Source organism: Paraphaeosphaeria sporulosa, assembly GCF_001642045.1.
Source record: "Paraphaeosphaeria sporulosa strain AP3s5-JAC2a unplaced genomic scaffold CC84scaffold_10, whole genome shotgun sequence".
NCBI classification, from domain to species: Eukaryota; Fungi; Ascomycota; class Dothideomycetes; order Pleosporales; family Didymosphaeriaceae; genus Paraphaeosphaeria; species Paraphaeosphaeria sporulosa.
In genome coordinates this window covers 42,094-54,923 of record NW_017253369.1, presented here as the reverse complement: position 1 = coordinate 54,923, position 12,830 = coordinate 42,094, and the positions used below count along the sequence as shown (strand labels likewise).

General features: G+C 50.1%; 6 protein-coding genes across 6 annotated transcripts in view; 5 read left to right on the top strand and 1 right to left on the bottom strand.

Moving 5' to 3' along the window:
* CC84DRAFT_1179404 (uncharacterized protein) overlaps positions 1–140 on the top strand; it is a gene marked incomplete at both ends in the record, with an annotated part of 1,101 nt that extends 961 nt beyond the window's left edge. Inside the window, one exon of the mRNA XM_018180415.1 lies at positions 3–140. Within this exon, the coding sequence (XP_018031665.1) occupies positions 3–140 (138 nt within the window). The remainder of the gene's footprint in view (positions 1–2) is intronic.
* A 3,288-nt stretch (positions 141–3,428) lies between these two features.
* CC84DRAFT_1100153 (uncharacterized protein) lies at positions 3,429–4,907 on the top strand (the record flags this gene model as incomplete). The annotated part of the gene is made up of 4 exons (XM_018174853.1): positions 3,429–3,720; positions 3,771–3,845; positions 3,910–4,294; positions 4,355–4,907. 4 exons carry the CDS (start codon positions 3,429–3,431, stop codon positions 4,905–4,907), a joined length of 1,305 nt encoding a protein of 434 aa, XP_018031664.1.
* On the bottom strand, positions 4,877–5,666 carry CC84DRAFT_1167547 (uncharacterized protein). Its single transcript, XM_018179198.1, has one exon. It carries the CDS (start codon positions 5,359–5,361, stop codon positions 4,978–4,980), a length of 384 nt encoding a protein of 127 aa, XP_018031663.1. The 5' UTR covers positions 5,362–5,666; the 3' UTR covers positions 4,877–4,977.
* Positions 5,667–6,175: 509 nt separating this feature from the next.
* Positions 6,176–7,736, top strand: CC84DRAFT_185674 (carbon-nitrogen hydrolase). The gene has a single exon (XM_018185508.1). The coding sequence runs from the start codon at positions 6,283–6,285 to the stop codon at positions 7,561–7,563; it is 1,281 nt and encodes a 426-aa protein (XP_018031662.1). The 5' UTR covers positions 6,176–6,282; the 3' UTR covers positions 7,564–7,736.
* A 1,254-nt stretch (positions 7,737–8,990) lies between these two features.
* Positions 8,991–10,642, top strand: CC84DRAFT_1198592 (cytochrome P450; the record flags this gene model as incomplete). Its single annotated transcript, XM_018181577.1, has 7 exons — positions 8,991–9,008; positions 9,114–9,279; positions 9,335–9,525; positions 9,618–9,937; positions 9,990–10,090; positions 10,147–10,389; positions 10,494–10,642. The coding sequence occupies 7 exons, from the start codon at positions 8,991–8,993 to the stop codon at positions 10,640–10,642; spliced, it is 1,188 nt and encodes a 395-aa protein (XP_018031661.1).
* A 185-nt stretch (positions 10,643–10,827) lies between these two features.
* Positions 10,828–11,732, top strand: CC84DRAFT_1126851 (uncharacterized protein). The gene is made up of 2 exons (XM_018175754.1): positions 10,828–10,960; positions 11,016–11,732. The coding sequence occupies exon 2, from the start codon at positions 11,142–11,144 to the stop codon at positions 11,607–11,609; it is 468 nt and encodes a 155-aa protein (XP_018031660.1). The 5' UTR covers positions 10,828–10,960; positions 11,016–11,141; the 3' UTR covers positions 11,610–11,732.
* Positions 11,733–12,830: the final 1,098 nt, after the last annotated feature.

Below are 12,830 nucleotides of genomic sequence, written 5' to 3'. Positions count from 1 at the left end.
AGAAGAAGAAGAAGAAGAAGAAGAAGAAGAAGAAGAAGAAGAAGAAGAAGAAGAAGAAGAAGAAGAAGAAGAAGAAGAAGAAGAAGAAGAAGAAGCAGGAATACAAGGGGTCTGACGGATTTGAGGATGTTGACTTATGATAGGTGCGGGAGGAGATTGGAATTTGGATTAAGTGAGAGCGGGTATATTGATTTACCATTAAGTACGTGATACGAGACATCACGGAAGGTTATCATGCGTGTTGTTGTTATTGTGTTGCGTTATGCGTTGTTAGTCGGCGTGTTGGATAGTCTAGGTTCTACCACATTGATCAGCTGTGAGACGTGTCGGCAGCAGGCAAGCGTTCTCGACGAACATTTCACGTCACGAGGATTGGGAATGTTTGTAGAGCGAGAGATTGATGTGGATTAGCATGCATGTTGTTGCTGTGTTGCGTTTTGTTTGGATAGTTGACAAATTGAAAAGTCTATCGCATGCCTCAGCTACAAGAAGTGTCGCAAAACACAAGCTTGCAAGCGGACATCTTCTCGATGATTCATACAGGAACTCTGGACCGGGCCGCAAGGAGACAGCCGTTGAAACTGGATGTGCGTTCTACGCGAGCCGCGCCTGAACTCTCTTCCGTTCCATGGGCGCAGCATACAGCCCGTCAGCCTCCGACACTAAAGCTATCCCTTCGCATCCTTGAACCCGAACTCGTCGCGGTGGAAGTCGCGATCGGTACTTTTTCAGGACTGTTTTAACGAACTGATTGATGTTTTGGCGTACGCCGCACTAGTTCAACAGAGTCGTGATCTATGTGTACGTTCTCCACAACTAGCTCCTCAGTTCTTAGACTCTTCGACATCAGTAAAGACATGACCATCTTGTTAGTCCAGTAGTCGATTAGGCCCTAACTCACATCGTTCTATTGCTGCTTTCACGCATTGGGATGAGCGTTCTCCTGGTGTGCGTGCTCGAACTGGATCGTGAGACACCTGTTCGAGAGCAACGTTTGCTGACGAGATATTCGAGCCTCAAATTAATCGAACCTCGGTTTAGGGTTGGACATACTCATTGTCGACTGTTCGAGATGTCGTGCGGGTGGGCGCCGCTCTTCTCTAAGGCCAGTGTAAATATCGTCGCAACGTAAGACTCCACACTGAGAAGGCCCCAAATATGACTTTCTACCACGGCATGTATAGACTGGACCAATCATTTAGCCTCAATTCTAATTATCCATGAACTTCGAGGGCTACCGAAAGAAGGCTGCTTGGGGTGCGACGAACGGATTGCTACGTTCTTGCCTTCGCTAAGAAGGTTTTCCCGTCATTAACGAAAGGGCTGCATGGTTGCACAGGACCTTGAATTGGAATGCAAAAATATAGCTTCAAGCTAGCAATGGCCATGTTCATTACAGTGCATACGCATTCTTCTTTTTCACTTAGACGAATTTCTCCTTTCAAACCAAAGCGCGCTGCGATATGAGTCGATCAACTGCGTAGGAGTCAGAGGCAAGGTGACAAGGCAATATAGCTCAGGATAAGGTGGACTTATTTGTCGCCTAGAAGACCACCCTTTTCCTTGTGGATCTAGAGCTCTCGGCTCTACCTCCGGCTCCGCGGAGGTCGTGCACTTAAAGAGCCAGTAGGCTGCCGGGCATCTGAGCTTTTTATTGGTTGTTCTTCCACGTGACTGGTAGAACATCCTCAGCGCGGGTGTAGTTCTATAGAGCAAGATGCTATATCCTAGGATCGAGTGGAGGCTCTGCGTTATATCGTTCGTGACATTGGCGCATTGATCGGTTTCTGAGTCTTGGACGTGAGACTATTGGATCGCTTGAAGTTCCAGATGTTGTTCAGCCGTAACGGCCAAGTCCAGGTGGATAGTCACCATGCATGCGCATGGTGATGGTGGACCGTAAAAGCTTGGCAGGAGTTTATCGTTGCCAATGCGTTTGTAGAGGGAGAAGCCCATGACTTGCCTAGAAGTTGCACCACCACACACATAGGTTTTGTCAAGATGATGGGCGTTCGATCGTGTCGCATATTTCGCAGCTCGTTGTGTTAGGGCAGCTTAATCTCCTAGGGCTGTTAATAGCGCAGGTACGCGTGGGCGCTAGATGCCTCAGCCGTTTCGGTCTGTGCACAGGGTGGGTTCGTGTCTGCCCACCTTCTCGCCTTCTCAAACAATACACATCCACGGCAGAGGTCTCCCCCACCTCCCTTTTCCTCACCAACGATACCGATGTCAATAGCAACCCACAGTCGAAAGATTGACCGGAAGCGTCTTCGTTCAAGCCTATTACGGTATCGCGAACGGCGGCTGGATCTGCGACTTGTACTTGCGTAGGAAAGCCTGGCCTTGGCATCCAGAGATTTGGCCTTGGCATGCCCGGTTTCATGCGTGCCGAACGTCAAGCCAAACTCTATCGTTTGGTCAAACCCCTGGTCCACAACCTTCGGAGCAAGCTTCATGACACGCTATACCCATAGCTCATCCCCCCCGGCATGACTCCTCGCTTCAACCGCGACCCTGTGTCCACATGGATCGGGGCGCTGTCAAAATTCAACGGTGAGAAGACTTGCCACGCGAGCATAACCCCGGGAAAGGATCAATTGAACTGTGAGCCTCTTCGCCTTCGTGTTGCGTTCTGGAACCCTTTCTGCAGAGGAGGAACAGTCTGGGAGGGTCAGGCACAGGCGCCTTAGCCAGCGAACCATACTTCGCGCGGGCGGACTGCCAATGTAATCTTCGTCTCGAGTTTACTGAGTGTATCGCGCAGGAACAGCCAAGCACATCGCTATTCAATTGATCGACTTCTAGCCGCGAAGTAGAAGATTGCGAGAGCACATTTCGAACAATTTCACTCACAACGTGGCCCACAATGTCGTGCATGGAAAGCTTGAGCGCCAACCCTATTGAAAGCAAGTCTAGCCCTTAAGTCGGATATCTTACCTTGCAGCTATGCCGAACAGCGGCCCTTGCGCCCGCCAAACTCTGATCGACTAGCAACTAAATCTTCATTGGTTTACTACGCATTATCGACAAGGAAAATCCAAGATATGGTCGCGATGGAAAACGGGTTGTACCTAGCATCCCCACTTCGGTCGCTTGAATAGAGCCGACATGACAGTGTCAGGTACCATCGGCAACCGACTTTGCCTGACATTGCCGAGCAAATCGCACGCTTGCTCTGTTTATTGATCAACCACACCACGTACTCGCGGCCCCGTCCCAAAAGCGCTAGGGTATTTTTCGGATCTGCATGACAAGAGAGTTTGATCTGCATGCACATGCGTGACAGTGGACACAAGGGTCGCACCGCGTCGCGGATTTTAACGTATATCCAGCCCGCCTAGATATAGGCTGGGCATGCTCACTCTTCCTCAGTCATCATTCATCATTCCCGTGATTGTTCACCCAGCAGCAGTGCCACTGCAGTACCTATGGCCGGCGTTGGACTCGTAAGGAGGCATGCAGACCTCTTCCGACGCGGGGGAGGATTGGACGCACCGTCGGAGGTTATTCTATCTTGGCCGGCTCCAAACTATGTCAATCCAGAGAGACACAGCGATTCTGGACCCATCATCGTGATCATATTCCTGGTATTGTCCATTCTAGTGTATTTCGCGCGGATGTGGGCAAGGGTGGTCATGACGAAGACTGCCGGGCTCGATGATTGGATCATGACCAGCTCGATCATACCACTGATCGCAGCGGCTATTGCGGTGGTGCTTGGTCAGTGGCGTCTCTATCTCGCGCGGTGAACATAGCTGACAGTTTCACAGCCTGTCGGGAATATGGCTTCCAATGGCATACCTGGGATCAGACTTCGGAGACACTAATATCCACCAGGAAGGCAAGTTTTGATCTTCTGAAATGATCTACCGATATGCTAACCTCACAAGATTATTTTGGTCATCGAAGTCTTGTACCTGCTAACTACAAGCCTGATCAAGATATCGATTCTTTGCTTCTACAAACGAATCACGAACGGGTCGATATCCAAAACCTTTGTTTACTGGATCTGGGGCTCCATCGCATTCGTCATCATATACTTCTTTGCCTTCAGCCTTTCGGTAATCTTCACATGTTCGCCAATCGAGGGATACTGGCACTATTTCGATATTACCTGGAGGCTGTCACATGAACTGAAATGCCGTGATGAAGGCGCTCTGATTGTGGCTGTAGTGGTCATCAGCACACTACAAGACTTCTTCCTCTGCGCATTGCCGGTAATACTTATTTGGAATCTCCAGATCTCGAAGCGACAGAAGGCTGCGCTTTGCGGTATCTTTGGTCTAGGCCTGTTGTAAGTACCTTCGCAATATAGGGTCAGACTTCATGTTGCGGACGAAGCTGACAACATCAGGACCTGCTTGTGCGGCGTCATGCGAGCCTACTATGCAATTTCCGTCTACTACACGACATATGATATTACTTGGTACGCGTGGTACGGCTGGGTCTGGACGGCTTTAGAGGCGCAACTGGGTGTAATGTGTGCTTGTGCCCCAGCCCTGAAAGGCTTCTTTAAGCGCTACTTCAGCCTCAGCTCCGTTCACAGCAACACATACGGTCATGGCACAAGGGGACAAAATCCAAGCGGAAGAGTCCCTGGATACGGAAAGCTCAGTGTCGGAAATTCTCTCGCGACATCTTCACATGCCGAGGAACCTGTGCCACTGAATCGTATCAAAGTCAGCACAACGACGAACATAGTTGAAGATAGGGACGACAGAGTAAGCGTTGAGAGCACTGAAAGCACCAGACATCTGACGGCGCTTCCAAATACTGCTCTCCCTTTGCCCGTTCACCACGACGTTAGAGGCACCAGTCCCTCGATATGGAACGGAAACCGCACAGTCATTACAGCTTACCGGGAAGAACATGAACTTGACATTGAGAAGAATGTACGAGATTCTTGAAGAGGCTGGACCTATTCTATACGAAATACATACTAGCAAGAATAGAATAATAGTTTCAACAACGATCGAACTACTTCCTCGGGCCGCTAGTCAACGCGAGTCCGTCTCCTAGGCCCGACATCAAACCAATTCCGGACGAGAAGTCTCCTGCGTAATGTTGCTTCCCGAACGCAACCTTGTGCACCTGTTGCAACAGATCATCAGGTGTGCTCTTCGACGGGACAAACACCAATCCTGCATCCACTGCGGGCTTCTCAGTCCCGACATAGTTTCCCTCGGCATCTTTCGCATAATGTTTTAGATACCACTCGCGCGGCATCTTGCGCACAATCACAGAGTGTGTTACTACTTTGCGATCCTTCGACCACAGTTTCTTCCAGTTGACGTTCTCTGCGCTGTGAACCATCGGCACGGAGATGGTCTCCTGAGGATCACCCTCGCTGAGATTCGCCATATTAGCGCTGACATCTTCGACTAACGAACGTTGGTTCGCGGTGGGTGGGCCGGTGTAGAGAGGTGGTGGGACGCTGGCGCTCAGTTAGCGACATTGTCTGCGCAGAGTCACTAGGGGCGTCGCGGCCTCGGATGACTTGCTCTGCCTCAGGATGTAAAGAGCTATTGGCTCGGGCTTCTTGCTGTTTGGAGAGGCCCATGATCGGTATTTGAGATTGCAAAGAATTAGATGCTACGATGATCGCGGCGAAAGGCAATTCGATTGCAGAGACCGGAAATCTACTTCAGAAGCTTGAGCTCGCAGCGGCATAGCTGTCGCAGGGCGTTCGCCGTATTTAAGTACCAGGGCCACTAGGGCTGAGCCTCGATACGATCGTGGCGCAGAGCACACCGGAGCTGGAGGCGAAGCGCACACCTGTACTACTCTCTTTGATCACGCCCCCAATTGTATGTCACTGTTTGGGCTGCAATTGCACACGACATACGAGCGTGTCACCATGTCCGTTCCGGACGACTCGATTTGTATTCCCTGGCCCAGATTCATCAACCCCGAACAACTGCCAATCACACCGAGGCATACATCGACTGTCTTCTGCGCCACCAAGCCGAAACAAAATAAAGCCCATCGCGTCGAAACATGGAGCAATACTTCTTCGACAGGACTTGAGAACCTTCGATCGTTTCTCGAAGCACTAGGTGATAATGTCATCACGTGATGATCTTACCGTTTTCGGTTGACCGCGGTTGATTCCCCGCAGCGGGGAACTGGCGGACAACACGGATGTAGCGGCGTACAGCTTTGGGATCATAACAGCTTCAAATATCGCACTTACGCACCTAGCGAGCACTCCGCTGTGCCCAGCGAGTCGTTCTTTCAACTCGGTGTGCTCTGTTCTCCAATTCATCCCATTGGCCGTCCACAATGCCACAGAAGTTGAAGCTCGCAGCCGCGCAAAGCCGCACCCTTTCCACCACCGCGGAGACGCTCCACGCGCTTGAAGCAACCACACGTAAAGCCGCATCCCAAGGCGTTGACATCATCCTCTTCCCGGAGGCTTACCTAGGCGGTTACCCACGCACCTGCACCTTTGGCAATGCGGTAGGGGGACGAACGACCGAGGGCCGCGACCAGTTCCTCTCCTACTTCCATGCAGCTGTTGACTTGGGCGACACGCCGTCTGGCGGCGGAGACGACTGGGTAGAACGACGCCTCGAGTTACCAAAAGGCAAGAAGTACCGCGGCGATGGCACCCGCGAGGAGCTCGAGCGCATCGCCCGCGAGACTGGCGTCTTCATCGTTACGGGACTTGTCGAGCGATGCGCGGGTACCCTCTACTGTGGTGCGCTCTACGTATGTCCCAAAGCCGGTGTGCTGGGCAAGCGACGCAAAGTCATGCCCACGGGTAGCGAGCGCATGATTTGGGGCCAGGGGTCGCCGTCCACGCTACGCGCTGTCACCACGGAGATCAAGGGCGTGAGGCTGTGCATGGCGGCGGCCATCTGCTGGGAGAACTACATGCCGCTGCTAAGGCAGGCACTGTATAGCCAGAATGTGAATTTGTGGTTTGCGCCGACGGCGGATGCGAGGGATAGCTGGGCGAGCTTAATGAGGACGGTGGGAATTGAGGGGAGGTGCGCGGTGGTTAGCGCAAATCAGTGTGTCAAGAAGAGCCAATTGCCGGAGTGGATTACTGGGGAGTCTGCGACGACGACGACGACGACGGCGAATGGCAATGTGAGCGAAACCGCAGAGCCTGGTCACAATAGGTCGAGGAGAAGAAGCACGATCACTGTGACTGAGGACAAGCATGAGATATGCTGGCCCATCGTCGAGGAGAAAGCGAACGGCGCTTCGCAGCCAAACGGCGACGGCTCGGCCATCGAAGACGAACCTCAGACAGCTATCCATACCGCTGCTCCCAAAAGCAAACTTTCGCAGTCCATAACACACTCCGCACCTCAGGGGCAGGTTGACCCCAGTGGCAACGAATTCGTCTCCCGTGGTGGCTCTTGCATCGTCTCACCCTTCGGCGAGGTCCTCTCGGGCCCACTGTGGGAGGTCGAGGATGAGATGCTGATCCAGAAAGTCGATTTCGAAGACTGCGAGAGGGGCCGCCTGGATCTAGATGTAGCGGGGAGCTATGGAAGGTTAGATAGCTTCCATCTATCCGTGGATGGGCTAGATCTAAACCCTCCGCCGTAGTGGATGTGAAGATCCATATTTGACGTGTTGGCATCGATCAGGGATAGCTTGAGATCATCACTAGGTTGACAGCTTGGGCGAAAGCTTAAGCGTTGTAATGCTCAGTCGGAGAATATAAGTATCGTACTAGATCGCCATGGCAATTTTAGGGGCGGAGTGCTGTGGGACTGTTAATCAGTCTCATCGCAGTACATGGCGAGCGATAGTTCTGCGCTATCAGTTATTTCGCCGCATAAAGACCGGTCGGGAGTAATTACTAGTCGCGTGCGACCGCGTGTCAAGATTGGTCGCAGATCATCTCTCCTACTCGATCTAGTGATTTCCCCTCGTCCATCGTCTCCATGATTCATGTGACAGAAGCTTTGGTTGGGACGGTAAGACATTGGTAAATGGTGCGCATCGTTGGAGCCCAAGCACCCTTCCATGTACACGATATGAATATGGTATCATCACAGTCGCGCATGGACGATGAGTCACTTTTACTTGCTTCAGTGAGGGAGCGGCAGCATCGAACTTCTCGTTTGTGGTAGATTAATCCAATTAACAGCGGTAAACAAGCCACGTCCAGTGGCAAGGTGGAATCAGGACCCGGGGAGGAATCAATGCCACTCTTACCTACTTGACCGCCCATGGTATAGCAGGAAAATTGATCACCTCCTTACTATATAAATTGGAGTCCACTCTATCTATTCATTCGATTGATTTTGGGGGTCTTGCAACTGGCCATACAGCTTGGTCTGGCCTATCTGGATGACCACTAGCCAAATTGCCACCGCCGCCAGGAACGCACTCAGACAGTCTTTTCCGTCGCCACCAAATGCTCGAACGATTTAAGCAAGTAAAGAGCTACTCGCGAGAATCCAGGCCAGGGCGAACCAAAAAAAAAAGAACTTGATGAAACTTCCACTGAATTCGCTTGTTGTTGCTATGATGCCCACTGCAAGGAACAAAAACGATACAGTGCAACCTAACCCAAGTATGATTTCCCAAAGCTTTGTGACTCTCGTGTTCGGCACTAAGAGCTTTTCGTTTTACCTACGTGCCCCGTGACTATAACCTCAAATTTCTCATGCATGATGATCTTTCCAAAGTTTGCGATACAAACGCTACATATGGAAGATCTCAGCTAGCGCACTTACGACGGATACCTTACTATGTATGGCTGAGGAGTCAAGATTTCATCTACAAAGCTGTAGGATTGTGACTCGTCAAATCGAGGCTATATCCCCTGCAATCATAATTCAACGCTTCGGTACTACCATCTTGCAAATTCCTGCCACAAAAACTGCTGGGACTTCAATGATACATGAGGTTTCAACGTTCGGAGACATGCTCATAATATCATCGGTCGTTTTTTTGGGCTTCTACGATAGTCTTTGTCTATATAAGGCTCTTCGGATACGACAGGTGAGCAGTTGCATTTTAAAATGTCAGACATAAACTCTGTACTAACCGACATTTGATAGACGGACAATGCGCTTGCTATTGCGCGTGGATGCTATGATGCGCCGCTTCTAGACACTGGAAGATGGCCTCTAGGACTCAAGTAGATTCTGCATGCCTTTCGGGCTGCTCGCGAACAAAAATTGCTGCGTGTGATGAGAGAGATTGTCCAGACCACAGGCCCCACCTTTGAGCAGAGACTGCTGGGATTTCGAGGCATTGATACAGTGGACCCTATCAACGTTGAGGCAGTCCTTAGCACGCATTTCTCTGGTCAGTGCCCGTATCTCGCATAATATTCTATCCACTCACTGACGGGTACACGAAGACTTTGGTTTGGGGGAGCGTCGACTCGTTTTCGCGCCTTTGCTAGGTCAAGGTATCTTCACACAAGATGGAAAGCCATGGGCGCATTCACGAGCGCTCTTGAAGCCTGCCTTCAGTCGGCAAGATCAATCGATGGCCCAAATTGCAGAGGTAACTGATCAATTACTCAACCTCATTCCAGTATCAGGTTCTGTTGATCTTCAACCTCTATTTTTTTTCGCTTGACCCTGGACACGACATCGTCCCTTCTCTTTGGGCGAAGACTTGGCGCATTAAGCTCGGAGTTCATCGATGACGAAAATACATTCGCCATTGCTTTTGATAAAGGTCAAGATTATCTTGCTCAGAGTGGCCGATTGGGTGGGCTCCATTGGCTCATCGATAGCTCCGACTTTCGCATCCAGTGCAAACGAGTGCACGAGCACGTAGACAATGCTATCATGCAAGTATTGCAAGAGCAAGATACCGGCGATAAACAATCGACACAATCGATCTTGCAGGATCTCGTGCAGCAGTCGACAGAGAAAAAGGTCCTTCGCGAGCAATGTCTCAACGTGCTCCTTGCGGGAAGAGATACGACCGCGTGTCTGCTGAGTTGGACATTGTATGACTACTGATCTATTTCCGCTAGCACTCGTTAATCCTGCCCTGCATAGTCGCCTTCTTGCGAAACACTCGGCTGTATTCAATCGGTGTCGAGAAGATATCCTCAACTCCTGTGGTTTTAGTGGCCAGATAACTCGCCAAAAGATCAAATGTATGAAATATCTGGATGCAGTGCTCAAAGAAGGTAAGTTATGTTGCAGTAACTAGACCATATGGATGACTTACCACTCAAAGTTCTGCGTCTGTATCCATCTGTGCCCATCAATTCACGCACAGCCACTCATACAACGACTCTTCCAACTGGCGGAGGTCCCAATGGTACTGCTCCCATATTGGTGCGAAAGGGAGAAGCTGTTGGCTATTGTCCGTACATCATGCATAGACGGCAGGAGACATTCGGGCCTGATGCTGAAGCCTTCCGCCCAGAGCGTTGGCTTGAAAACGGTAGTCGTTTGTTTTGGTTACATCCCATTCAACGGTGGATCACGACTGTGCCTAGGGCGTGAGTGCGATCTATTAGCTCTTATATCTTATCGTACTAACAACTAGCGCAGAAGCAGGCTACGTCGTAGCGCGAATGCTACAAAAGTTCTCAAGTCTACGTCTGCCGAAGGAGGAGCCTATGGAAGCAATAGGAACCGAGAAACAAAAGCTCACGCTCGTCATGTGCAGCGCAATTGGATGCAACGTAGTTCTGACCTGAATTGGAAGCGACATAGTCGTATGCTTTCAATATTGGAATAAACAAAGTAGCTTTCGCTGATAAGCTTACGAATCAAATTCCGAGACTTGTATTACTAGCAGGAAGAGGCCAGACTAGCCTCTACTGATGATATAAGGTATACGCTCGCCTTAGCAACCTCTCCTCGTGTTCCCTTTTACTTTATGCCGTTCCATGAATGTGCGACGATCGATGAAGATGCAGGGGCGATTGGAAAGGAGAGTCGAATACATGATTTTGAAACGGAACTAAGCCAACCACGATATCATTCGGTTTCACGTTCAGGATCAATAAGTTCAGGTCCGTCCAACCCGCCATCAACGCAAATCAGCTAAGCGTGCTTACGTAATATTAGCGCTAAAACTGTATCGCGCTACGAAGTACTTCAAATGTCAAACCGTGCCTCACCCCTGGAAGTTGGTGGTGATCCTTTGTAACGTTTTCTCAACTTGCATAATTGTTGCCATATCAACATTCAACAATGTCGACAGCTCACATCCATCCATTCTATCGTATCTGGTTTACAATTGTCGACCCCACCACCCTGGTATTCACAATCTTAGCATGCATCTTATCGCCCTCAACCATGCTAGCAACCTCCGTCCCAACCTCATTCGCCTCTTACGATCCTCTGTCCCATGGTCCGCTACTATACCAAAGTGCAGCACTGTACGCATTCATGGCTATCATCTTTGGTGCTCTACTGCGCGTTTCGAGCGATTTGAACGTATGGAAGATCGTCCAATTCGCTACATTGGTGGTTGATTGCGCACTGCTAGTAACTTTGTGGTCGATGTTGAAGCAACAAAACCGGCTTGAGTTGGCTGAGTGGAGGGGCGAAGATTGGTTCAATGCCGGCTTTACAATTTGGGTCGCCTTGATCAGGTTTGCGTTTTTGGGAGGCTTGGGCGTTGGTACGCAGGTTGAGGAGAAGACGAAGACGGGATGAAGGTAACTTTGTAGATGGCTGACATGCAGCTATGGATGCTCTTGAAGGTGGAAAATATTGGCCATCATACTTGCCTAGCTCGGTTGGCAATCTTTGGAGCAGAATGGAAGCGAGATCATGAATTTTTGAATGCAAAGTATGAATGGAAACTGCTACTCAATCTTGAATCGTCTGAGGTAACCCATGCACTTTCTCCCACCCCTGCCTTTGGAGCACATAAGAGCGATACCATGAGCGTTAAGGCTGGAAGAAAACAACAAGTCAAATGACCGAGAGCAATCCTCAAGGGTGTCAATTCTCGCATCCGCTCCCTCCAAAACAATGCAAGCGGTTGATTGATCAGATCTCTCTTCCGTACAATGTCTTCAGGGTCTATCAATCTCTCAGCCTCATCATCTGTTGTCTCTTTGGCTTGAAAATGCTCCCACTGTCGGGCACGGTTGGTTTCTTCCCGCTCCTGGATCTTGGTTTGTATGGGTTGTACTTCAGTCACATGGTCTTCCTGTTCATTATAGAATCTAGCATGTGCCTTAAGAACTGGCCGAGAGACTTTCTGGGAGATTCTGCTGGGGAGGTCGACTATGCGCTTCCCCAAGCACTCCAGGCTATCAAAACACTTGAGCATCAAGCTGCACGACTTCACTCCAACTTTCAAACGCATGGCGCGGAAACTGAATGGTTCGGGATATTTCTCGAGAACGGGAGCGACTCGCGGTGACACATCTGACTCGACCTCCTGCATGCTCGGCAATTCTTGAACGAGAAGAACGATGAGGTCGGACAGCTCATACATAATCGAAGGGATGTGTTGTTTGATTGCAATGTCCGAAAATTGACCAGCGTTAAAAGCGCTGTGCGTCCTACAATCAGCTTGTCAGTGGGATTGCGTGCCTAAACTTTGGTGTTAACATACCACTTATCCCAGATTCTCATATCAAAATTGCAACTGTGGTAATAAAGTGACAAAAACCAGCTCTATTAGATGATTGTGGTGACTCTATGTCACCTTTACATTCTACCGCTGGCACTTTAGTCACTTTCGCTACACTGTATCCGATCTGCCTCTCAGGACCCACTGACGTTATTGTTACCGAGCCAACCTTCCAGCGTACCGCGCCGCTGTTCTAAAGAGCTGCCTCGTCCAGTACACTAAGCCCGAAAACCCCCGGAAATTCTTCATGACCAAACATGAAGATAATGGAGTTTCACTAAAAGCAGACG

Excerpts from the sequence above, each read along its gene's own strand:
- CC84DRAFT_1167547 (XM_018179198.1), bottom strand. The coding sequence starts at position 5,361 with ATGGCGAATCTCAGCGAGGGTGATCCTCAGGAGACCATCTCCGTGCCG.
- CC84DRAFT_185674 (XM_018185508.1), top strand. The coding sequence starts at position 6,283 with ATGCCACAGAAGTTGAAGCTCGCAGCCGCGCAAAGCCGCACCCTTTCC.
- CC84DRAFT_1126851 (XM_018175754.1), top strand. The coding sequence starts at position 11,142 with ATGTCGACAGCTCACATCCATCCATTCTATCGTATCTGGTTTACAATT.